The 24369-nt window shown below is 44.9% G+C and overlaps 1 protein-coding gene across 3 annotated transcripts in view; it reads right to left on the reverse strand.

Annotated features, from left to right (window-relative positions):
* The window catches only part of SLC9A8 (solute carrier family 9 member A8), a 79878-nt gene extending 70076 nt beyond the window's left edge, over nucleotides 1-9802 (reverse strand). For 2 of the 3 annotated variants that reach the window (XR_004262078.1, XM_032256023.1), the window contains exons 1-2: nucleotides 9611-9802; nucleotides 7379-7560 (exon numbers count right to left, since the gene is read on the reverse strand). Coding sequence is in view for 2 of the 3 variants with exons in the window: in XM_032256023.1 (XP_032111914.1) it covers nucleotides 7379-7560; nucleotides 9611-9636 (208 nt within the window). In the remaining variant the exon portion in view is untranslated. The remainder of the gene's footprint in view (nucleotides 1-7378; nucleotides 7561-9610) is intronic. The other variant, XM_032256024.1, reaches the window with a different exon arrangement.
* Between the last annotated feature and the right edge of the window lie 14567 nt (nucleotides 9803-24369).

Here is a 24369-nt window from a genome sequence, read left to right on the forward strand (position 1 = left end):
CTCCCACTTCAGCCTCCCAAGTAGCTTGGACTACAGGCACATGCCACCATACCCGGCTAAATTTTTTGTTTCACCATGTTGTACAGGCTGGTCTCCAACTCTTGGGCTCAAGCAATCCACCCACCTTGCCCTCCCAAAGTGCTGGGATTACCGGCATTGAGCCACAGTGCCCAGCCACAAATCTGTTTTTTAATATAAGCTGTTAAACCTTATACAATCATGTAAAATTATTCAAATTTTTCTGATTCTGAGAAATGGTCTTCAACTTTTTGGAAGTGATTATCAACGGGAACACTCTATATGGTGAAGAGGAAGTCAATGAAATCAATCACTTTTGCACAAATGTAACCACAACAGATTGCAATGACACAAATTATTTTGCCACCATGTGACTGGCTCTTAACATACAGGGAAGTAAGGGTTTTACAACAGGAAAAAGTAAATACTTTGGTTTGGTGACAAGAACATCTTGTTCTAAATCGTGAGCTAAATACAAGGTTCATCAATGCCAAGATCTGAATATGGACCACTCCTGCTCCCCAGCTGGGTAGAGCTGTGTCCTGCCTTTCCCACTGTCTGAGGGCTTCCCATGAGCTATGAACTAGGCTGAACACCCCAAATTCACTTTCATTTAATCCTCCAACTCCCCTCTGAACTAGCTGTGATTACCACTATCTTCTCTGATTATAGATCAGAAAACTGAGGCTTCAAGACATCACAGCACCTGTCACACCACTGGTAGGAGCTGCAGTACTGAGTCAGATCCAAATCTGTGCTCTTAACCACAGTGGACCCTACCACTTCCCTCCTGGCTGGATGCCTTCATTCCTCAACCTCCAAAATAGAATAATGTCTAACTTTCCTCACAGAGGTGTTGTCATGAAAGAAAATAAGCAGATGCAAAATAAAACTATTTGAAAGGGATATTTCTGGACTACCCCCCTGAAAAAAAATAGGATACTTCACAAAAATTATTCCTAAATGTAATTTCCTAATCCAAATGTTAGTGTGCATGTCTCTTTCTTTTTCTCTGAGCCACAGTGCCCAGCCAGAAATCTATTTTTTAATATAAACTGTTAAATGTTATACAATCATGTAAAATTATTCAAATTTTTCTGATTCTGAGAAATGGTCTTCATTTGCACCTAGGCGGTATACCACCCCATCAATCACAGTATTAACAGGACTAAAATTAATTTTGTTATTTTCTTCAAGGAAATGTTTAAACAATTCGTATGGCTGTTAACTGGTCACTCTCAGAGGTTACGCTGACAAATTAGTTTTCTTTAATCCCACCAAAAAGCACCAGGTGGCCAGATCGTTGTAAACGTAGACATTCTGTCCTCTTTTAATTCTGTGCTTTAAACTATCAATCTGTGGTATTATTTTTATATAAATATTTAACCTAGATAGAAATCCTACATTAAATACTAAGGGCAAGAAAAAAGTTTCAGTGCATAAGCATAACATGTGACTAATTAACATGACCACTGTCTAGACAAAACCAAAAAAGGCAAATGAGTGCATAAGTGGACAGAAAATAGACCAAGAAAGTTGAACCAGTTTCTGCTCTTCCTTTGTACCAAGCTAGATGTTTAAAATTTTAAGTTACTCTCATACATAGATCAAACAACTCTTTGTGGCTTTAAGAGCAAAAGCGGAAACTTGTCTGCTAACAGAAAGAGCTAAATATAAGGCTCATCAATGCCAAGTAACTAAAGTAATTAAGCCTTCAGCCATTAAAAAGAATAAAGTCAGAAAACACAATCCATAGAAGGTGAGAAAATATTTGCAAATCAGGTAACTGATAAGAATTCAGTATCCACAATATATAAAAAACTCTTAATCTCAACATCAAGAGACAAACGACGCAGCTTTTAAATGGGCATCGGACGTTAACAGACATTTCTCCAAACATGATGTGTAAATGGTCAATAAGCACATGAAAAGATGCTCAACATTAATAATCAACACAGAAACGAAAATTAAAATGCAACGTTTCACTGGAAGAACATGCAAGATTAAAAAAAAAAAAATACAATGAGGGCCAGGTGCGGTGGCTCATGCCTGTAATCCCAGCACTTTGGGAGGCCAAGGTGGGACGATCACCTTAGGTCAGGAGCTTAAGACTGGCCTGGCCAACGTGATGAAACGCCGTCTCTACTAAAAATGCAAAAATTAGCAGGGTGTGGTGGTACGCGCCTGTAATCCCAGCTTCATGGGACGCTGAGACAGGAGAATCACTTGAACCTGGGAGGCAGAGATTGCAGTGAGCCAAGATCTCACCACTGCACTCCAGCTTGGGTGACAGAGCAAGATTCTGTGTCAAAAAAAAAAAAAAAAAAAAAAATGCAATGAGATATGACTGCATAACTACTAGGATAGCCACACACACACACACACACACACTTTTTTTTTTTTTTTCCTGAGACAATCTTGCTCTGTCACCCAGGCTGGAGTGGAGTGGTGCGATCTCAGCTTCCTGCAACCTCCATCTCCCAGGTTCAAATGATTCTAGTGCCTCAACCTTCTGAATAGCTGGGATTATAGGTGTATGCCACCACGCCCAGTTAATTTTTTTGTATTTTTAGTAGAGACAGGGTTTTGTCATACTGCCAGGCTGGTCTCGAACTCCTGGCCTCAAGTGATATGCCCACCTCAGTCTCCCAAAGCACTAGGATTACAGGTATGAGCCACCATGCCCAGGCTATCATTTTTTTCAAACCAGAAAACAAGTGTTGGCAAGAACATGAAGAAACTGGAACCCTTGTAAAATGGTGAAGCCCCTGTGGAAAACATTTGTCAGTTTCTGAGAAAGTTAAACACAGAGTAACCATTTGACCCAGTAATTCCACTTGGAGGTGTATGTCCAAAAGAAACAAAAACATTTATCTACACAAAAACCTGTACACAAATGTTCATAGCAGCAGTATTCACAATAGCCAAAAGGTAGTAATAATAATCCAAATGTTCACTGATGAATGAACAAACAAAATGTGGTATATCCATACAGTAGAATATCACTCAGTCATAAAAAGGAACACAATTCTAACATATGCTGTAACATGAATCTTGAGAACATTATGCCAAGTAATAGAAACAAGACACAAAAGACCACATATTACATGGCCCTTTATATTTCATTTATATGAAATATTGTAAATAGGCAAATTCCTAAAGACAGAAAACAGAATAGTGGTTGCCAAGGACTAGAAGAGGGAGGGATGGGGAATTACTGCCTTTATTGGTTTTCTTTTGGGGTGATGAAAACGTTCTGAAACTAAATAGTACTGATGGTTGCACAACATTGTGAATGTACTAGATGCTGCTGAATTACACATTTTAAAGTGGTTAAAACTGTAAATGTATGTTATGCGAATTTTACTACCAAAAAAAAAAGAAAAGAAAAAGGTAGACAGAAAAAACACCAACACAGTGATCTCCAAGACATTCTGTATGAGGAAAAGTCAAGTTATAGGACCCCATCTATGTCAAAACAAATTCCCAACTCCAAACATGCATTACGCATTACATGTGTATGTGGTTACAAATAGACATATGTATATGCAAAAACAAGCACATGTTTTCAAGTACACTTGGAAAAAAACAAAGCAAGAAGGGGCAAAAACTTCTCTGTGGTATGGAGGGTGTGCTTCCAATTTTTCATGCCTGGAGTAGTGACTATGGAAAATATATAAAACACGTATCAATTCCAATAACTCCATTAAGTTTCGCGGCCTATAAAATGTATGTATCAAATAATGTTAACTGTTAATTTAGTGTAAGTAACAATGATTCGCCACTGTTTCTTATGAAGTCAAAGATCAACAAAGGTTAAGTGCAAGTCACCTGATTTCAAGCTTCTAAAAGTCAAAAGTAACTACAATTATATCAACCCTTCTCAACAAAGAGGAACACACTGTAATCCTAGGTGCTTACAGGACAGTTACCGCTTCATTTGAATTAACTAAGAGTAACCAAAAGTGGCAAATAAATTCCTGGTCAGGAGTTCTGAGGTCTAGAATAATCTATGGATTAATTTCCCTCAATTCACTTGAGTTCATTTATTTATGAATTAGCAAGCTACCTAATAACTGTAATTTTTAAAACATTATCAGATTTACATTGTTTGAACCAGGTGCAGAGGCTCACGTCTATAATCCCAGCAAAAATTTTGGGAGGCTGAGGTGGGAGGATCACCTGACGGCAGGAGTTCAAGACCAGCCTGCCAACACGGCAAAATCCTGTCTCTACTAAAGATACAAAATTTAGCCAGGCATGGTGGCAGGCACCTGTAACCCCAGCTATTTGGGAGGCTGAGGCAGAAGAATCACGTGAATCCGGGAAGCAGAGGTTGCAGTGAGTTGAGATCATTCCACTGCACTCCGCCCTGGGCAACAAAAAGAGATTTCAACTCAAAGAAAAAAAAAAAGATTTTCATTGTTTGGATATCTAATCAGAAATAAATGATAATAATATGAAAGACAGAGAAACAATGCCTTCAAATTTACTTAAAAAGAAAGCATAATTCTGTTTTGCTAATACATGCTGACCACCGCATAAGCAGAAACACTGACTCATAAACTATCAAGAATCTGATTAGGGGCATGCTCCAGGTCGAGGGTTCCCCAGAGTGGGCTCGGCTCCAGGGAGAGGCCCCCCATTTGGCAGCCCTATCTCTTCAGAGCACCCAGTGTGGGAGCAGAAAGGACCCTGGACTCAGATGCAGAGAATGCAGGGTGGTAGAAAAGCTACAGTGGAATAAAACGTTATTAAAAATGAACCTCAAAAAAAAAAAAATCTGATTAAGTGAAAATAAAACCCACCTAACACGGGTGTGACTCTAGAATCTAGGTTTATAATGTGTTTGGAGAGGACGGTCCAAGAGAAACATACAGCACTACTAAATACAGTTAAGCCTTTCTGGCCCCAAAAATGTATTAACAATGGGAAGGATTTTGCCTGGTTTAAAAAGTACATTATAGAAACCTGTTTTGTGGTGTTTTGTACAGCTAATCTTAAATGCTCCACACCCTGGAAGTTACTTTAAAAGTCATATTATACTTTTCAACTTACCTTAAAAAAAGTAATTACAAAAGTTTTTTTTTTTTTTTTTCCCCAGCCTGCCTTTTACATTGTCTAACATATTAAATTGACAGCAATGTAAATAGACAATACTCCTTAATCCTGAAGGAAGACTTCAGCTACTAAAGATTTCTTAATCAAGAAAAGAAATGCTTTTCTTTTTTGTCTTCAATTACTATCACCAAAAAAAAAGGAAAACAAAACAAAAAAGAGTCCTTCATTGTTGAAGTAATCCCCTAGAAAAAGAATTCAACTATGTTTACAGGGTGGACCAGGCGTGGTGGCTCACACCTGTAATCCCAGCACTTCAGGAGGCTGAGGTGGGCAGATCACCTGAGGTCAGGAGTTTGAGACGTTTGGCCAACATGGTGAAACCCTGTCTGTACTAAAAATACACAAAATTAGCTAGCATGGTGGCAGATGCCTGTAATTTCAGCTACTTAGGAGGCTGAGGCAAGAGAACTGCTTGCATCTGGGAGGCGGAGGCTGCAGTGAGCCAAGATCATGACACTGCACTCCAGCTTGGGTAACAAAGTGAGACTGTCTTAAAAAAAAAAATTTACCAGGGTATATTAAACCTACATGAGACATGGTATACTTCTGGTCTGTGTACTTTTTCAGTATTGGTTTAAGTTTCTAAAACTATGAGCGATAAGGATGAGTTCTAGGATTTCTTTTTTTTTTTTTTTTTTTAAAAAGATGGGGTTTCACCATGATGGCCAGGCTGGTCTTAAACTCCTAACCTCAGGTGATCCACCCACCTCGGCCTCCCAAAGTGCTAGGATTACAGGCACGAGCCATCATGCCCGGCCGAGTTCTAGGACTTCAAAGAGAAAGACTATATTATTAAAACATTTTATTTTTTTGTAGAGACAGAGTCTCACTATGTTGCCCAGGCTGTTCTCAAACTTCTGGCCTCAAACATATTATTAAAATTCTTTGACCACTTACCAGAGACTAAATGCAAATGTGACAGAACTTATACTTTTCCATAAAAAACAGTCCTAATACACATTAGAGAAATAATAAAAAAAGAGTCCACCTTTCAACTTTCTGAAAAGATCTAATTTCATTAGGACTATGACTTTGGTATCGTTAAAGAAAAGCAGCAAACGAAAAGTCTGCTTTACTTTCAAACAAGAATTTTTTTTTTTTTTTTTTTTTTGAGATGGAGTCTCACTCTGTTGACCGGACTGGAGTGCTATGGCGTGATCTTGGCTCATGCAACCTCTACTTCCCCGGTTCAAGGGATTCTCCTGCCTCAGCCTCCTGGGTAGCTAGGATTACAGGTGCCCATCACCACACCTGGATAATTTTTTTGTATTCTTCGTAGAGACGAGGTTTCACAATATTGGCCAGGCTGGTCTCGATCTGCCGACCTTGTGATTCGCCCGCCTCAGCCTTCCAAAGTGCTGGGATTACAGGCATCAGCCACTGTGTCTGGCCAAACAAGAATTTGGACTTCAGTCAAACTCAAAGCTATTTATTCCTTAGCTAATCAAAAGTAGTTGTATAGTTTCAACTGGATTTCTTTTGTCTAAAACAACTGTCTACTGTCTACTGCCTCTGGGAGGCATTTAAGTTTTTGTCTTCTATCTAAACCTCTTGACTGGTATCTGGCAACCTGGTTATCAGTCTCTTATCCTTAACCAGCCTGATATGACAATCACTTGACTTCTCCATGGTGAAATTTCCTTACCCATTAAAGAGAAGGTTGAACGAAATTATGGTTTTTGTTGTTGTTTTTTTTCTTTTGAGACAGTGTTTCACTCCATCGCCCAGACTAGAGTACAGTGGCATGATCTTGGCTCACTGCAAACTTCACCTCCTAGGTTCAAGCAATTCTCCTGCCTCAGCCTCCCAGATAGCTGGATTACAGGCACATACCACCATGCCTGGCTAATTTTTGTACTTTCAGTAGAGATGGGGTTTCACCATGTTGGCCAGGCTGGTCTCGAACTCCTAGCCTCAAGTGATCTGCTCACCTCTATCTCCCAAAGTGCTGGGATGTCAGGGGTGAGCCACCATGCCCAGCCGCAAGATTCTTTCTAGGCCAAAAATTCTTTAATTCTTTCTTTCAAAGGCTAAGGTACTACCTTAAGAGCTCTTCAGAACTGCTAAGTGCCGTTATTTTATAAAAAAGAGTTCCCTGTTATGAACTGATCATGTTCTTTCAGTGTTTGATATGAAAACCAAATGGGAGGGAGACCTGACACAGTCAAGAGCAGTGACAGGGTTAAACACACAGACCCTGGAGATGGCAGATGATGGGGATGACGGTGTCCGTATTCACCTAGGACAAGGAGGCTGAAGAAAATGGTCATGCCGCTGGACTGCTCCTCTTGCTGGGCCTGCTCCCCTGTCTGCACAGGGAGGATGGGCTTGCCAGGGGTCGGGAGCACCAGTTTCGTCGTCACAACCAGGGCGGTGTGGAGGGTGACATTGAAACTCTCATGAGTTGTATTGGGGAACCTACTGGAAGACATAAAAAGCAGAATTAGATCATAGAAAAGGGCCCCAGAACATCAATTCACATACCTCACACCAGAAAGCAAAGCTAGCCAAGAGCTCTAGGGGATTCACAAGCCTTTGAACTAACAGGCAGGCCTTGGAGAGAAACTTATTAAGTAAAATCCCTCCCTGCACAGCACAAGGGTACTAGCGGCCTCCGGTGCTTTTGTACAGCCACTTAGAGGACAGGAATGATAGGGAATCAGGGCCAGTATAGAATCAAAATGCTGCCTGCTCTTTGGCACTTACTGGGGGATTTATAGGGAAGCAAACTGGAGTCTCATCCTCTCCAAGGTCAAACACTGTTTACTTATATCTTTATTTCTCCAATTTACAATCTTTTCCTTGCACTGCTTCCACAAGTTGAAGAAGCCACACAAATTTGCCCAGTTGTTGATCTGGGCATGCCCCGCCCTACTTTACAAATCCTTCTCAAATTTCAAAAGGCTCAAATGTCACCTCCTCTCTATTACCCCATCTTACCTCACCCCAATTTACCCACTCCACTGCTTCTGTTCCCACAGCTCTCTTCTCTGGGATTGTCAACTAGTGCAATATTGTTATAATAACTGTAATTGTTAGTATTTTCTGAGCACTGCTTCATTCCAGGAACTAGCTAACACGCTACCTCTCCTTTAATGGGTATAACATGCCTGATGTGGGTACTACTACTTTCCCTTTTTTACCCATGCAAAACTAAGCCTCAGGGAGGTTGCAAAACTTCACCAACATCTCAGTTAGTGGCAGAATCAAGCTGAGAACCCACACGTGAAGTCGCTAGGCTACACTGCCTCTTTTATTTCTTACTGCTGAGGCCCTGTTTAGTGTCTGGGACTGAGCAGCTGCTCAATACATAAGCTAATTACATGAAATGACCCCAATCTGGCCAAGAAATATTATTTGAAAAGTTGTCAGGTGAAGGAGTCCAGTATCAATGAAAGGGTTCCTTATTCATCTTCACATATTCATCCCACAAACAGTGATAAATCGGCATCTATAATCTGCAACAAACTCTGCCCTGCAGGTACGGAGATGACTTGTGGACTTGCCCAAAACTACGTGGAGGACACAGGCGGTCCTTCCCTATCTCCTCTAGTACAGCGAACCCCCTCCTCTCTACACAGTAGCCATGCTGCCTGTCACTCAATGCACTAAACCCTTTCTCGAGCCAGGCCTTTTGAACTTGATGTTACTTCTCCTATCTCTCCTTCTGGTCATTCAAGTTTCTGCTGAATGTCACTTTTTCCTGAGTGGACTCCTCAACCCTAACTCTATTCTGCTTCCTTCAGAACACTTAACCCATTTATGCCAGAGGTTGCAACTTTTTGAATTGAAGATGTGTGAAAAATCAGACCTAGGGGATGACCCTGAACAGCAGAATATAAATAACTCCCACATGCTTAGCGCACAAATGGGGTCAATTAATCACGATCTGAAACCTTCTTGACTAATTACGGTTTTCTTTTCCCAATGGAATGGAAGCTCCCGGAGAGCGGCTCCTGGTCGGCCTTCTCTCCTACCATGTGCCCACCGCCTGGAATTGAGTAGATGGCTAACAGTTAATGGCTGAATGAAACTTAGTGAAGGAGAAAGACATGAAAACTGATCGTTACAGAGGAAGAGGCGACTGGCTACGTAGGAGGTGGGTGTGGAGAATCCGGATGACTTCCTGGAGGAGGCGGAAGCGGGCTCAGTAACCATGAGATGATCGAAAACTGGGAAAGCAAATATGGGTTGCATTTTCCGCAAGACGGCTCTCGGGGCCTGCGCTGGGCAGCAGATTCCCAGCTCGAGGGACAGACCTCCAGGAGAACGCAAAGCCCACCTGGGCCCAGGCCCGCCCATCCCGCCCTCCTCGTAGGCACCGGCATGGTCAGTCCTGGCCAACCAGCAAAAGAAGCTCCGCCTTCCGGGGCCGGAGGGCGGCCTGAGGCGCTCGCTGACACCCGCCGGGGCCCAGCCCCGCTGCGGCCCAGCCCCGCCGCCTCCGCAGCCCGGGAAAAAACCCACTCACTCCTCTTCCGCCATCTTCTCCCCCATCCTGCAGAGCTTCCAAGACCACCGAGTTCGGAGCCGCGGGGCTAGCAGGACTCGCTTTTGCTTCCGGCTTCCGCTGGAGGCGCGGGCCGACGAACGGGAGGCGGGGCCACAGCCGCGCGAGGGCGGCCCTCTGTCCCTTGGTCTCAGTGGCCTGAGGGTGGGAGGAAGCGCGTGGGAGGACAGCTCCTTAGTCCCTTCCGGGGCTTTCCGGACGCCTGTCCGGCCTGAGGCACGTGACCACCTGGGCGCGAGAAATTCCGGATTTTCCCCACCACAGGGTGGGGTCGTTTTGGGGAAACTGTGAGGTCACTGACTCACCCTTACGGCAAGCACCCTCCACCCAGTGCCCTGGACTTGCTGTGCTAAAAGAATTGTGAAGAAGGGTGCCCAGCCTCCAGCCTAAGCTGTGCCGAGAGACCCTAGGGAACACTTCCCCAATCTGAGCCTCAGTTTCCCTCAGCTGTGGAGAGGAATAACCGCCTGGACTTGGCAGGCCTGTGCAGCGTTCCATCAGTAAACATGTATTGAGTTCAGACTCTATGCCTAGCGTTAGAATGGATGCTGATGATCTAGGGGAGGACCATTCCTTAAGTAGTTCATTGATTGAACAAATGCTTAATAGATGCCTCCTATGTGCCTAGCAGTGGCCAGTGGGGTGGGGATGCAGGGAGGAACAAGGTGAGGTGGGAGGGGTAGGTGGGACCCCCATCGGGAGGACTGGCACCCTCTCATAAGGACTTTGGACTTTATTAACCGCTTCTGTTGCTACCTCTCTTCCTGATCCAAGCCACTCTATCTCATCTGGATAATTGCAACGGCTTCATTCAGGGTCTCTGACTTGCCCCTGTTGCTTATGACTTCCACGCAGCAGCTGGAGTGATCCGTTAACTCATCACTCTTGCTTAGACCCTCCAATGGCTTCCAGTCTCCATCAGAGAAAAACACATTTCGGAATGTACAGGATTCAACCCTGCTACCTTTTCCTCTCTGAAGTGTGTGGGAGAGGGACATGGGGCTCTATATCTCCCCTCCCACACACTTTCACTTTCCACTGTTGTCACAGTGGTTTCCTGGCTGTGTCCAAAACTCACCAGGAATACTTCCATCATTGCACTTGCTGAGCCTTTATCTAGAGTGCTCTTCTTCTGGGTAGCTCTTTGACTCCCACCTCTTGTACGTTCCACCTTTTATTTAACCCTTATCTTGTGTGTTAGGCCTCCTTGATCACCCTACTTAAAATCCAAGGCCCCCCACCTTCCCTAAACTATTTTTCACGTGACAAGCTACCACATGTTTTACTCATACATTTGTTTATTAACCATTTCCCTCCATGAGAACAGAAGCTACACGAATGCAGGAAATTTTGTCTATTTTGTTCTGCATTTTGTCTGCAATGCCTACAACAGTACCTGGCACATAGTAGACACTCAATAATAATCATTGAGTAAATAAATCAGTTAATTAGGTATGTTAGGAAGTCACAGAAGGGTTTTAAACTGAGGAGTAACATGAGCTTTGCTGCCTGTTGGGAATTGATTGGGGGCTGGGGGAGAGAGGATGGAAGCCCCAGGGCCAGTAAGGAGGCTTTTGCAAAATTCTAGGTGACCGCTGAGAGCCCAATTTGGATAAAAGTAATACCGTGGAGGTGGCGGGAACAGCTGGACTCTAGATGCATACTGAAGACAGGGTTTGCTGATGGACTATGGCGTGTAAAAGAAAAGTCAGGTGTGATGTCAGGGTTTTGGCCCAGAGGAACTGGGTGGAGAAGAAATCTGGCTCTGACTTTGAGTTCTTCGTCCTCTAGGGTCTCTTAAGACTGCTGCCAAAGCTGTGAGAGAATGTCTTCGGGATCCACCAATATTTATTGAGTAGTAATAAAATTGCTTCCTTCCTGCGGGTATGGTGTTGGGCTATTGTTTCCTTAATTCTTTACATAGCTTTGAGGTAGATTCAATCATCCACAGACTAAAGCACAGAGAAATCAAGGCACTTGCCTGCAGTCCCACAGATATCAAATGACAAGGCTGGGATCCAGGCACGGAGCCTGTGTTTTAACCAGTAGCTCTGTTGCTCTCCACTCCCTTAATTTCTCTGGCTCTTAAATGGGGCTAATAACCTACTCTCCTCCCTTAGCACAGAGCTTGGCGGGAATGACCTGGTCAGCAAAGGATTGAGAGTGGTGTTCTCGGCCAGGCGCGGTGGCTCACGCCTATAATCTCATCACTTTGGGAAGCCAAGGAGGGCAGATTGACTGAGCTCAGGGGTTCGCTACCAGCCTGGGCAACATGGTGAAACCCCATCTCTAATAAAATACAAAAAATTAGCTGGGTGTGCGCCTGTAGTCCCAGCTATTCAGGAGGGTGAAGCAGGAGAATTGCTTGTATCTGGGAGGCAGAAGTTGCAGTGAACTGAGATCATGCCACCTCACTCCAGCCCAGGTGACAGAGCAAGACTCCATCTCGGGGAAAAAAAAAAAAAGAGTGGAGTTCTCCCTGGCCACACTTATCAGTGGAGGGCTTGAGGCTGCCATTCTTCTGCAAGCACCAGAAAACCCACCAGGCTGGAATTCACCCAGGGCTGTTCCTCCCTATCCAATGTCCCGCCTACTGCCCTTGCTACAGATTCTGCTGTCAGGGCCAGATCAGGGCTTTACAAGGTCATGGAGCCCCTGGCCTTAGCCTTCTCTTGGCCTGCTACCAACCATGAGACTGCAGAGAACCTGCTCTCAGGCCCATGGGCGGGTTGGCTCTTCTCACCAATTTCTGGGAATGAATCTAAAATCCCCGGTCCTTGCCCAAGGAACGTAAATAAAGCCATTCAACATGCATTTTCTGGGCCCCTATGCCATGGCAGGCTGAGAAGGCGCCAGCGTAAGGCACTGCAAATCCTGGTGCCAGACAGTGCTGGCTCCCAACCCCTCCTCAGGACCTACGGTTTCCGTGACCCTGAGAGGCTACAGCACCCTGAACGCCTCAGGGCCCCTCATATTTTTTTTTCTTAGTAACAGTTCTCTTTAGAAGATTTACAAGATTAAAGAGAAAACTGCCTTTGCTCTCTGTTCTCTCTGCCTAGACAGTTCTGCCCACTACCTCCAGTCTTCTTGTTATTTAGGTCTCAGCTTAAATATCACCTCCTCAGGGAAGCCCTCCCTGACCAGTCTCTGTAAAGAGTCAGACAGTAAATATTGAAGGCTTTGTGGGCCTTACAATCTCTGTAGCAACAAATCAACTCTGCAGTTTGCATGCAGCATAAACAACATAAATAGGCGCAGCTGTGTTCCAACACAACTTTATGGATACTGAAATTTGAGTTTTGCATTACTTCCACATGTCACGAAATACTATTGTTCTTTGGGTGTTTGTTTTTCTTTTTCTTTTTTTTTTTTTTTTTTTTTTGAGATGGAGTCCCGCTCTGTGGCCAGGCTGGAGCGCAGTGGCATAATCTGGGCTCACTGCAACCTCCACCTCCCGGGGGCAAGCAATTCTCCTGTGTCAGCCTCGAGTATCTATCTCTTGACCTCATGATCCACCCACCTTGGACTCCCAAGTGCTGGGATTACAGGCGTGAGCCACCGTGCCTGGGCTTTTGTTGTTTTTTTTAAGATGAAGTCTCTGTCATCCAGCCTGGAGTGCAGTGGCATGATCTCAGCTCACTGCAACCTCTGCCTCCTGGGTTCAAGTGATTTCTGCCTCAGCCTCCCACGTAGCTGGAATTACAGGTGTGCGCCACCACGCCCAGCTAATTTTTGTATTTTTAGTAGAGATGGGGTTTCAATGTGTTGGCCAGGCCAGTTTCAAACTCCTGACTTCAAGTGATCTGCTCACCTCAGCCTTCCAAAGTGCTGGGATTACAGGCATGAGCCACCGTGGCCAGCCACCAATTTGATCTTTAATACTTTTATTTTATTTTTTTTATTTTCATTTTTTTGAAATGGAGTTTCACTCTTGTTACCCAGGCTGGAGTGCAGTGGCGCAATCTCAGCTCACCGCAACCTCCGCCTCCTGAGTTCAAGCAATTCTCCTGCCTCAGCCTCCTGAGTAGCTGGGACTACAGGCACACGCCACCATGCCTAGCTAATTTTTGTATTTTTAGTAGAGACATGGTTTCCATGTTGACCAGGATGATCTCGATCTCTTGACCTTGTGATCCATCTGCCTCGGCCTCCCAAAGTGCTAGGATTATAGGCGTGAGCCACTGTACCCGGCCTAATGCTTTACATGTGTAAAGCATTTAATGTTAACATGTGTATCAGTCCAGGTTTAATCAGATAAGCAGAACCAAAAGGGGATATATATTAAGAGCTTTATGGTATGGAATTGACTTAAAACAATACAAATGTATTGTCTTATGGTTCTGCAGGTTAAAAGATAAAGATTTTTACTGGACTAAAATCAACATGTTGGCAGGACCAGATTCATTCTGGAAGCCCTAGGAAAGAATAAACTGTCTTGCTTTTTCCCGTTCCTAGAGGCTGTTTGCATCCCATGGCCCACTCCCAATCTTTAAAGCCAAGGACTGCATCACCCCAGGCTCTGCTTCTGCTTCTGACTCTCTTGTCTTACTCTTTCCCTTATTTATTTATTTATTTATTTGTTTGTTTGTGAGACTGAGTCTCTCTTTGTCGCCCAGGCTGGAGTGCAGTGGCATGATCTCGGCTCACTACAACTTCCGCCTCTGGAATTCAAGTGATTCCTGCCCCAGCCTCCCAAGTAGCTGGGATTATAGGTACATGCCACCACGCCCAGCTAATTTTTGTATTTTTAGTAGAGATGGTATTTCACCATGTTGGCCAGGCTGGTCTCAAACTCCTGACCTCAGGTAATCTACCCACAATGGCTTCCCAAAGTGCTGGAATTACAGCTATGAGCCACTGAGCCTGGCCTGCTGCTCTTTCCCTTATTAGGTCCCTTCTAACTACATGGCACTCATCTAGATAATCAGAATAATCTCCCCGTCTCAAAGGCAGCTGATTAGCACCCTATTTCCATGTGTAATCTTTATTCTTCCTTGCCTAGTAACATATTCACGGGGGCCAGCAATTAGCATGTGGCCATCTTTGGAGGGCCATTATCCTACCCACCACACCATAGGAGAAATAAGATCTGTTGGACTTCTATTGACTGATTGATTGAAACGGGGTTTTGCTCTTCTTGCCCAGGCTGGAGTGCAATGGCGCAAACTCGGCTCACCACAACCTCTGCCTCCCGGGTTTAAGCAATTCTCTTGCCTCAGCTTCCCCAGTAGCTGGGATTACAGGCAAGCGCCACCACACCTGGCTAGTTTTGTATTTTTAGTAGAGATGAGGTTTCTTCTCTACTAAAAATAGCCTGTTGGTCAGGCTGGTCTCGAACTTGTGACCTTAGGTGATCCACCCTCCTCAGCCTCACCAAATGCTGGAATTACAGGCATGAGCCACCATACCCAGCCCTCTTCATGTGTTTTTGCTATTTAGTATCATTTCGTATCGATTTATACATAGGAGAGTGTGGGGCATAATTTCTTTAATACCTGTGGATGCTAACATTTTAATCTGGCCCTGGCCACTTAGCACACAACAGACACTAGAATTACTAAGCAAAAACAGAAAATCTGGGCTTGTAGAATTCAGGGGATTCAGGTGTAATTCTCTGAGAAAGTTTGCGAAAAAATGCAGATTCCAGGCAGGGCATGGTGGCGCATGCCTGTAACCCCAGCACTTTGGGTGGCTGAGGTGAGTGAATCATCTGAGGTCAGGAGTTCAAAACCTTCACCCTCACCGGCTTTGTGTCCTCTCCACTGTCCCCACCCTAAGACCTGGTGACTGATAGAAACACTTGCTTCCTTGGCTTACTTTTTTTCTTTCCCCCTTTAAAATAAAAATCATAGTTTTGGTCAGGTGTGGTAGTGCACACCTGTAACTACTTGGAAGGCTAAAGCAGAATTACTTGAACCTGGGAGGTAGAGATTGCAGTAAGCCTAGATCGTGCCACTGCACTACAGCCTGGGTGACAGAGTGAGACTCTGTCTCAAATGAAAAGTTGTGTAAAAGAGTTATACATCATACTTTAACATGAAGCTCAGCTGTGAATGGTGAACTTGCATAGTCACAATAATGTGGACAGTAAACACAAATCTCACAAGAATAACCTTATAATTCTATTGAGACAATAAGGGATGGGAAGGGTGTGTGCGTGTGCTGGGCAGGTGTGGGAGGGAAAGAGAGCAGAACCCTTATTGCTCACAGTGGGAAAGCAGATTTAACTGAAAGCGGAAAAATTAAGAAGTGGCCATAGAAGCATGTTATTCCAAGACATGGAGTTAAATACCCCAAAAATCAGCTCAAAGTGGTTGTCTTTGGGGAGGAAGAAATGAGAGGAGAAAGTGAAGTGGGGATTCTTATTTTTAGAAAATTTGATTCTTCAACTTATGTGTATGTATGACCTCAATACAAATCAAATTTAAACCAAAAAATAAAAAAGGACAGGAATAACATGTTGAAATGTTGTTTTGATAATGGTTCTTTCTCAATTGTGGATCATGGCTATTGTTTTTCCTTTTGCTTATTCGTATTTTTAATAATTTTTTTCCTGCGAATGACATATCATTTGAAATAAGCAAAAATATGATTAAAAAAATAAAAATAGAGACAGGGTCTCACTATGTTGCCCAGGCTGACCTTAGACTCCTGGGTGCAAGTGAGCCTCCTGCCTCGGCCTCCCAAAGTGCTGGAAAGACAGGCGTGAGCCACTGCGCTCAGCCAAAACTATGGTATTTTTTTAAAGAGGGAAAGAAAAAAGGTAACCCAAGGAAGCAAGTGTTTCTATTGGTCACCAGGCCTTAGGGTGGGGACAGTGTGAAGGACACAAAGTGGGTGAGAATGGAAGAGGAAGAATCCACAGGGCTGGTGACTCAGAACAGGGAGGTGAGGCGGCTTCAAGACAGAAAGATCAAAATACCCATGGCCTTGACTTTCTGTGTTTAAATAAATATGACAAGCTGGCATGTTTCTAGTTTATGAAAGATGACTGGCAGTTACTGAGTGCTGCGGGTCACAAGCCCAGTGTCAAAGGGATTGACTTACATTTTCTCCTTCTACCCCACCTGCCTACCGTAGTCATGCATCGTCTCACAGCAGGAATCTGTTATGAGCAATGTGTCATTAGGCGATCTTGACGAGCGAACATCTTGGAGCGGACTTCTTCAAACCCAGATGGTGTAGCCTATGACACATCTAGGCTTTTATGGTATGGCCTATTGCTCTTAGGCTACACAAAGACAGCACATCACTGTACTGGGTACTCTAGGCAGTGGTAACACAATGGCAAGTCTTTGTGTGTCTAAACGTATCCAAACACAAAAAAGGCACAGTAAAAATACCATATTATAATCTCCTGGGACTACCATTGTATTTGTGGTCTATCTGTGACCAAAATGTCTGTATGCATAGCTGTATTTACTTTACAATGGCAGTGCAAGCAGTCTTTGTTTTGTTTTGTTTTTGAGAGACAGGGTCTCATTCTGTTGCCCAGGTTACAGTGCAGTGATGGGATCACAGCTCCCTGCAGCCTCAATCTCTCGGAATCAAGCCATCCTCCTACCTCAGCCTCCCGAGTAACTGGGATTACAGGCTGGTGCCACCATTCCTGGCTGTCTTTGTTTTATTTTATTTTTTGTAGAAACAAGGTCTTGCTATGTTGCCTAGGCTGATCTTGAACTCATGGGCTCAAGTGATCCTCCCGCCTCAGCCTCTCAAAGTGCTGGGATTATAGACATGAGCCACGCTGCCTGACCCAAGAGGTCTTTTTGAAGTATGTATTAGATCATGCTACATTTCTGCTCAAAATCATCCCATGGCTTCCATTTTACTGCAGACAAAGCCCAAACTCCTCTTAGCAGTCTGCAAGGCCCTGTTTGATTAGCTCCCTTTCCCTGCAGGGGTCTCTTGTCCCTTTTTCCCTGCATCCCAACTCACTTATCTGCTCCTTGAACACGCCACACTTGTCCCCACCTCAGGACCTTTGCACTTGCTGTTCCTTTGTCTAGCACCTTCTAGATATTCATAGAGCTGCCTCCTAGTCATAATTCAGATCCATGCAATGGAACCAGCCTGATTGAGGCAGTCTCCCACCTGCCCCAGCCAGCTGCTGTGTCTTCCAGCATTTCACTCTTGTCCTCATGATACGTATTAGGTAAAGTTGCCCTGTTTTGTCCTTTTTTAAAAAACATATTTGAAACTATGATTGAAATATGGCCCTGGCACAGTAGCTCATACCTGTGAGCCCAACACTTTGGGAGGCCAGGGTGGGCAGATCACTTCAGGTCTGGAGTTCAAGACAAGCCTGGCCAACATGGCAAAACCCCGTCTCTACTCTAAATACAAAACTTAGCCAGGCGTATTGGCATGGGCCTGTAATCCCAGCTACTTGGGAGGCTGAGGCACGAGATTCACTTTAACCAGGGAGGTAGAGGTTGCAGTGAGCTGAGATCTTACCACTGTATTCCAGCCTGGGTGGCAGAGTGAGACTCTGTCTCAAAAAACTAATTAAATTAAATTAAATAATTATTGAAAGATAACTCATATAACAAAAGCTTCATTTTAACATGTGTAATTCAGTGGCTTTTAGTGTCTTCGCTATGTTATGCAACCATCACAACTATCTGATTCCCAAACATTTCCGTCAGCCCAACAAGGACCTTTGCACCTATCAGCACCTGCTGCCCCATCTCGTGACAATCATCATTTTATTTTCTGTCTCTGTGGATTTACTGATTCTGAACATTTCATGTAAGTGGAATAAAATATGTGGCATTTTATGACTGGCTTCTTTCACTTAGCACGATATTGTTTCTTTTTCAAATTTACCTCTTTATGATCTGTCATCCCCATTAGGCTCACAGGGGCTCTAGTACCTAGACTAGCACCTGACATAAATCATTAAGCACCTACTATGTGCTATGTCCACAGTGGCACAGAAAACTCCAAGAAAACTATCTTTTTTACTTTTTTTTGAGACTGAGTCTAGCTCTGTCACCAGGCTGGAGTGCAATGACAGTCTCAGCTCACTGCAATCTCCACCTCCCGGATTCAACCCATTCTCCTGCCTCAGCCTCCCAAGTAGCTGGGATTACAGGCCCCCGACACCACACCCAGCTAATTTTTGTACTTTTAATAGAGACGCGGTTTCACCATGTTGGCCAGGATGATCTCAATCTCTTGACCTCGTCATCCACACACCTTGGCCTCCCAAAGCACTGGGATTACAGGCGTGAGCCACCGTGCCCAGCCATCTTTTTCATAATTTTTATGTTTTTCAGAATTGTAAATTATTTCTTCTTCTAATTTTTATTTATTTTATTTTTGAGACAGGGTCTCACTCTGTCACCCAGGCTAGAGTACAGTGGCGAAATCACTGCTCACTTCAGCCTCAGCCTCCTGGGCTCAGGCGATGCTTCCACCTCAGCCTCCCGAGTAGCCTAGTTAATTGTATTTTTTGTAGAGAAGAGGTTTTGCCATGTTGTCCAGGCTGGTCTTGAACTCTTTGGCGTAAGGGATCTTCCAGTCTCAACCTCCCAAAGTGCTGGGATTACAGGAGTGAGCCACCATGCCCAGCCCTTTATTTTCTTTTATTATTATTTTTTCACAAGTAGAATCTCTTAAATTTTTTTTTTCATTTTTGCAGACCTTTTTTTTTTCTTAAGATGGAGTTTTGCTCTTGTTGCCCAGGCTGTAGTGCAATGGTGTGATCTCAGCTCACTGCAACCTCTGCCTCCTCGGTTCAAGAGATTCTCCTTGCCTCCGCCTCCCAAATAGCTGGGATTACAGGCACCTGCCACCACGCCCAGCTAATTTGTTGTGTTTTTAGTAGAGATGGGGTTTTACCATGTTGACCAGGATGGTCTCAATCTCCTAATCTGAGATGATCCACCCACCTTGGCCTCCCAAAATTCTGGGATTACAGGTGTAAACCACCACACCCAGCCCAGGCATTTTGAATGAAGGGGACACTTTCTCCATTTTCCCCTCAGTAATCCTCAAGTCTTCCTGGCACACCCTCAAGGTAGGTGATGGGCTAAGGGTTCACGGGCTGGTCAGGGAAGTCTCCCTTTTTCTAACTCAGCAGATGTTCCGGCTGTCTCTCTTTTTTTTTTCTTTTTTTTCCTTTTTGTGGAGAACAGGGTCTCGCTATATTGCCCAGGCAGGTCTTGAACTCCTGGGCTCAAGCTATCCTCCCGCCTCTGCCTCCCTAAGAGCTGGGATTACAGGCGTGAACTACCGCAGCACGGAGCCCTCAACCAGAATGGAAACGAAAGAAAAGTCCCACTAAACATCTGTTTCTAAGGGGTTTTCCCAGGTCTTTGTTTTTTATTCAAGACAAATTGTGGGACAGTTAAAATATTTGCCATACATAAAAAGATACAGCCAGGTGCGGTGGCTCACACCTGTAATCCCAGCACTGTGGGAGGCTGAGGCGGGTGGATCACCTGAGGTTGGGAGTTTAAGACCAGCCTGACCAACATGGGGAAACCCCGTCTCTACTAAAAATACAAAATTAGCCGAGCATGGCGGCACATGCCTGTAATCCCAGCTACACAGGAGGCTAAGGCAGGAGAATCGCTTGAACCTGGGAGGTGGAGATTGTGGTGAGCTGAGATGGCGTCATGGCACTCCAGCCTGGGCAACAAAAGCAAAACTCCATCTCAAAAAAAGAAATAAAAGATAGAGTGGGCCACAGGACAAGGAATGCAGGAAGCTTCTAGTTGCAGAGAATCACAAGTAAGAAAATGGGGGCTTCGGGCCGGGCGCGGTGGCTCAAGCCTGTAATCCCAGCACTTTGGGAGGCCGAGGCGGGTGGATCACGAGGTCAAGAGATCGAGACCATCCGGGTCAGCATGGTGAAACCCCGTCTCCACTAAAAATACAAAATTAGCTGGGTGTGGTGGTGCATGCCTGTAATCCCACCTACTCGGGAGGCTGAGGCAGGAGAATTGCCTGAACCCAGGAGGCGGAGGTTGCGGTGAGCCGAGATCGCGCCATTGCACTCCAGCCTGGGTAACAAGAGCGAAACTCCGTCTCAAAAAAAAAAAAGAAAATGGGGCGAAAATGGGGGCTTCAGTTCTACAACTACAAGGAACTGAATTCTGCCAACAATCTGAAAAGAAGTGAATTCTGAAAAGAAGTGAATCTTTGCTTCAGCCGTGTGATGCCCTGAGCATGGAACACAGCAAAGCCTGCATGAGCTTAGGACCCACAGAACTGCAAGTTAATACATGCGTATCACTCAAAAGGAAAAATACACGTATTCACCTTGCTGCCTTCGGTGCCCAGCTGAAAGTGGGTTTGCTTTGAGTAGCCCAGGGCTGGCCAGCTCTCTTGAGCCAACGAGTAGACAGAGAGGCTGATTAGGAGTTAAGAACCCAGACACTGGAGCCAACTATCTAGGGTTCAGATCTCAGCACTGCCACTTATTGCCTCTGTCATGTTGGGCAAGCTAACCGCCTTGTGCCCCGGTTTCCCTGGTATGTATTTCAGAGTATTACCTTTGGGTGAAGTGAACTAATCTTCAGAAGTTTCCTTTTTTTTTTTTTTTTTTGGTTATTTGGCTGCTTTTTCACTCCCAGTATTTTTCACCCCCAATTTTTCAACAAAAAGTGGGCAACAGACATGACCCATCCACGCCATAGACCTCCATGCATTCGTCTCAAAGGTCAGCGCAGATCCCTGTCTATTCCCCTGCAGGTTAAGACAAACACACCAACTACAGAGTGATACTTACTCAACAAATGTGTATTGGATACTTGGCCAGTCTGTGAAAGACACTGGCAACACAGCAATGGCAAACAGAGAAAAATCTCTGCTCTGAAGAAGCTAATTTAGGGGATGAAAAATGCTAGCATACAAGAAAGCATGATGGAGATGGGGCTACTTCAGATGGGTGGTCACTGGGGAGGTAGCGTTTGAACTGAAAATGCAGAGTATGCTTCCATTTCTGTAAAAATATTCTTCTGTGTTTGTATATGACTATTTATTATAAGCACAGAGAAGTCTGGAGGGATACTCACTAAACTATTTGTGTTTTTATTTTTATTTTTTTTAGTTTTTACAGACAAGGTTTTGCCCAGTCACCTAGGCTAGAGTGCAGTGGCTCACTGCAGCCTCGAACTCCTGGGCTCAAGCAATCCTCCCGCCTCAGCCTCCCCAGTAGCTGGGACTACAGGCACACACCACCATGCCAAGCTAATGTTTTATTTTTGTTTTGGAGAGACGGGGTCTCACTATGTTTTTCAGGCTGTTCTTGTTGCTCTTGAACTCCTGGGCTCAAGCAAACCTCCCATCTAGGCCTCCCAAAGTGCTGGGATTATAGGTCACGAATAGGCCAGCCTATTTATGCTTTTAACTCCTGATACTTCTGGAGTTCCATTCTATGCGTTGGCCTGGGCAAAACTCTTGAATACCAAGCTGATTTAGGTAGGCCTAATCCCAACCTCAGAGGACTATCTCCTTTTCTAATTCCCCATCCTAGCTGGCCTGGGCTGGACTCCACACACATCACTGCAAGTGACAGAACCCCCACCTCAAACTGTCTTATTCCAAAAAAAAAGAAAAAAGAGAGAGAGCCGGGAGCGGTGGCTCAAGCCTGTAATCCCAGCACTTTGGGAGGCCGAGGCGGGTGGATCACGAGGTCAAGAGATCGAGACCATCCTGGTCAACACGGTGAAACCCTGTCTCTACTAAAAATACAAAACATTAGCTGGGCATGGTGGCGCGTGCCTGTAATCCCAGCTACTCAGGAAGCTGAGGCAGGAGAATTGCCTGAACCCAGGAGGCGGAGGTTGCAGTGAGCCAAGATCGCGCCATTGCACTCCAGCCTGGGTAACGAGAGCGAAACTCCGTCCCAAAAAAAAAAAAAAAAGAGAGAGAGAGAGCAGAGAGAATTTATTGGCTCACATAACGAAAAGTCCAGTGGTAAATCTGATTCAGGCACAGCTGGATCCAGGAGCTCAACAGCATCAACAGCCCTCTGCCTCTCTCCATCTCTCATCTCTGCTTTCCTTCTTGTTGGCTCCAGTTCAAGCAAGCTCTCCCCAACATGGTTTCCAGCAGCTCCTACCTTCTACTTTTCCAGATAGCAATTCTAGAGAATAGAGAGAACCTCTTTCCTTGGCTCCCTGAACCAATCATATTGACCTGAGGGATTCAGGAATTCACGTGAGGAGAATGTGTCCACTTCTGGAACAGAAGGGAGAGTCTCCCCCACCTGAACCGCATCTACGGAGGGTGGGAAAAGGCCACCCAAATTCCTAATGGGAAGGCCAAGGAAATGCATTATCAGCACTTACGGAGCATTAACTATGGCCACACAATAATGATAAGAGATAAGAGCACTTATCATTCCCATTTTACAGAGTGGAACTGAAGCTCAGTAACTTGCACGAGGCCACACAGCTAAGAAGTGGAGACACTGGGACTTGATCAGAGCCTGCCTGGCGTCAAAGCCCCCAAAGGATGATGGTGATGTTGATAATAATCAGAATACTGTTGAAGGCTGGGGGGCAGTGGCTCGTGTCTGTAATCCCAGCACTTTGGGGGACCCAGGCAGGAGAATTGCCTTAGTCCAGGAGTTTGGGACCAGCCTGGCAAACATAGTGAGACTTCCTCTCTACAAAAACTAAATAGAATTAGCTTAGTGTGGTGGTGCCTGCAGTCCCAGCTAGCTACTTGGGAGGCTGAGGCAGGAGAATCACTTCAGCCCGGAAAGTTGAGGCTGCAGTGAGCCAAGGTTGCACGGCTGTACTCGGCCTGGGAAACAAAGCAAGACCCTGTCTCAAAAAAGAAAACAATATGGTTAAGTATTCCTTTTTTGCTGTTTTGTTTGTTTGTTTGTTTTTACTTTGGCTTGGATGTGTGCTAAGCACAAGTATCCCTAATCTGAAAATCTGAAATCTGAAATGTGCCATAATCCCAAACTTTTTGAGCACGGATGTGATGCTCAACAGAAATACTCATTGGAGCATTTTGGAGTTCAGATTTTCAGATTAGGAATGCTCAACGGGTGAATAGAATACAAATGTTCCCAAATCCAAAACAATCTGAATTCTGCCACACTTCTGGTCCCAGGCATTTCGGATGAGGGGTACCCCACCTGTAATGGCAATAAGAGGTACTATTTGTTGAGTGCCTACTGTGTGCTAAGCTTTGCAAGCATGATCTCATTTCATTCTCCCAGTAGCCATTTGAGGCAGATAGAGAAGACAATGTTGTCGACTGACTCCTTGACATCCATCCCAGCCCAGCCACAGGCACTGGAACCAATGAGTCTAAGCCAGTCATGGGACTTGCATCTCCTTGCCAGAGTTTGGTTCTGGAATGGGCCTCTGACCTACCTCTGGCTAATGAGAAATGGAGAGAAGTTTGCCAGATGCTTCTGGGAAAGTTGTTCCTCACTCTTCTAGGAAGATGGCCTGGAAATGAATCTGTTTTCCTACCGAACATGAAAGAAGATGCCCGTGGCCCTGATAGCTCCTGGCGGTCATCCTGCGATCACGAGGAGGACCAGCCTGAGGATGAAACCGACACTGTGGACAGAGACGTGGAAAAAGCCTGGCTCCAGGATGAGATCACTGGGCTGCTGGATCTACTGCTACTACCCAGTCCTAGAAGTGTCCTGGGGCTCCACAGTAGCCCGTTCCAGTAAAGCATGCATGAGTTTTATCACCCTCTTCTTTCTAGCAAAGGGCATTCTAAAAACTCAGTAG

This window comes from Sapajus apella, unplaced genomic scaffold (genome assembly GCF_009761245.1).
Source record: "Sapajus apella isolate SASKATOON/1434 unplaced genomic scaffold, GSC_monkey_1.0 scaffold92, whole genome shotgun sequence".
Classification (NCBI taxonomy): domain Eukaryota; kingdom Metazoa; phylum Chordata; class Mammalia; order Primates; family Cebidae; genus Sapajus; species Sapajus apella.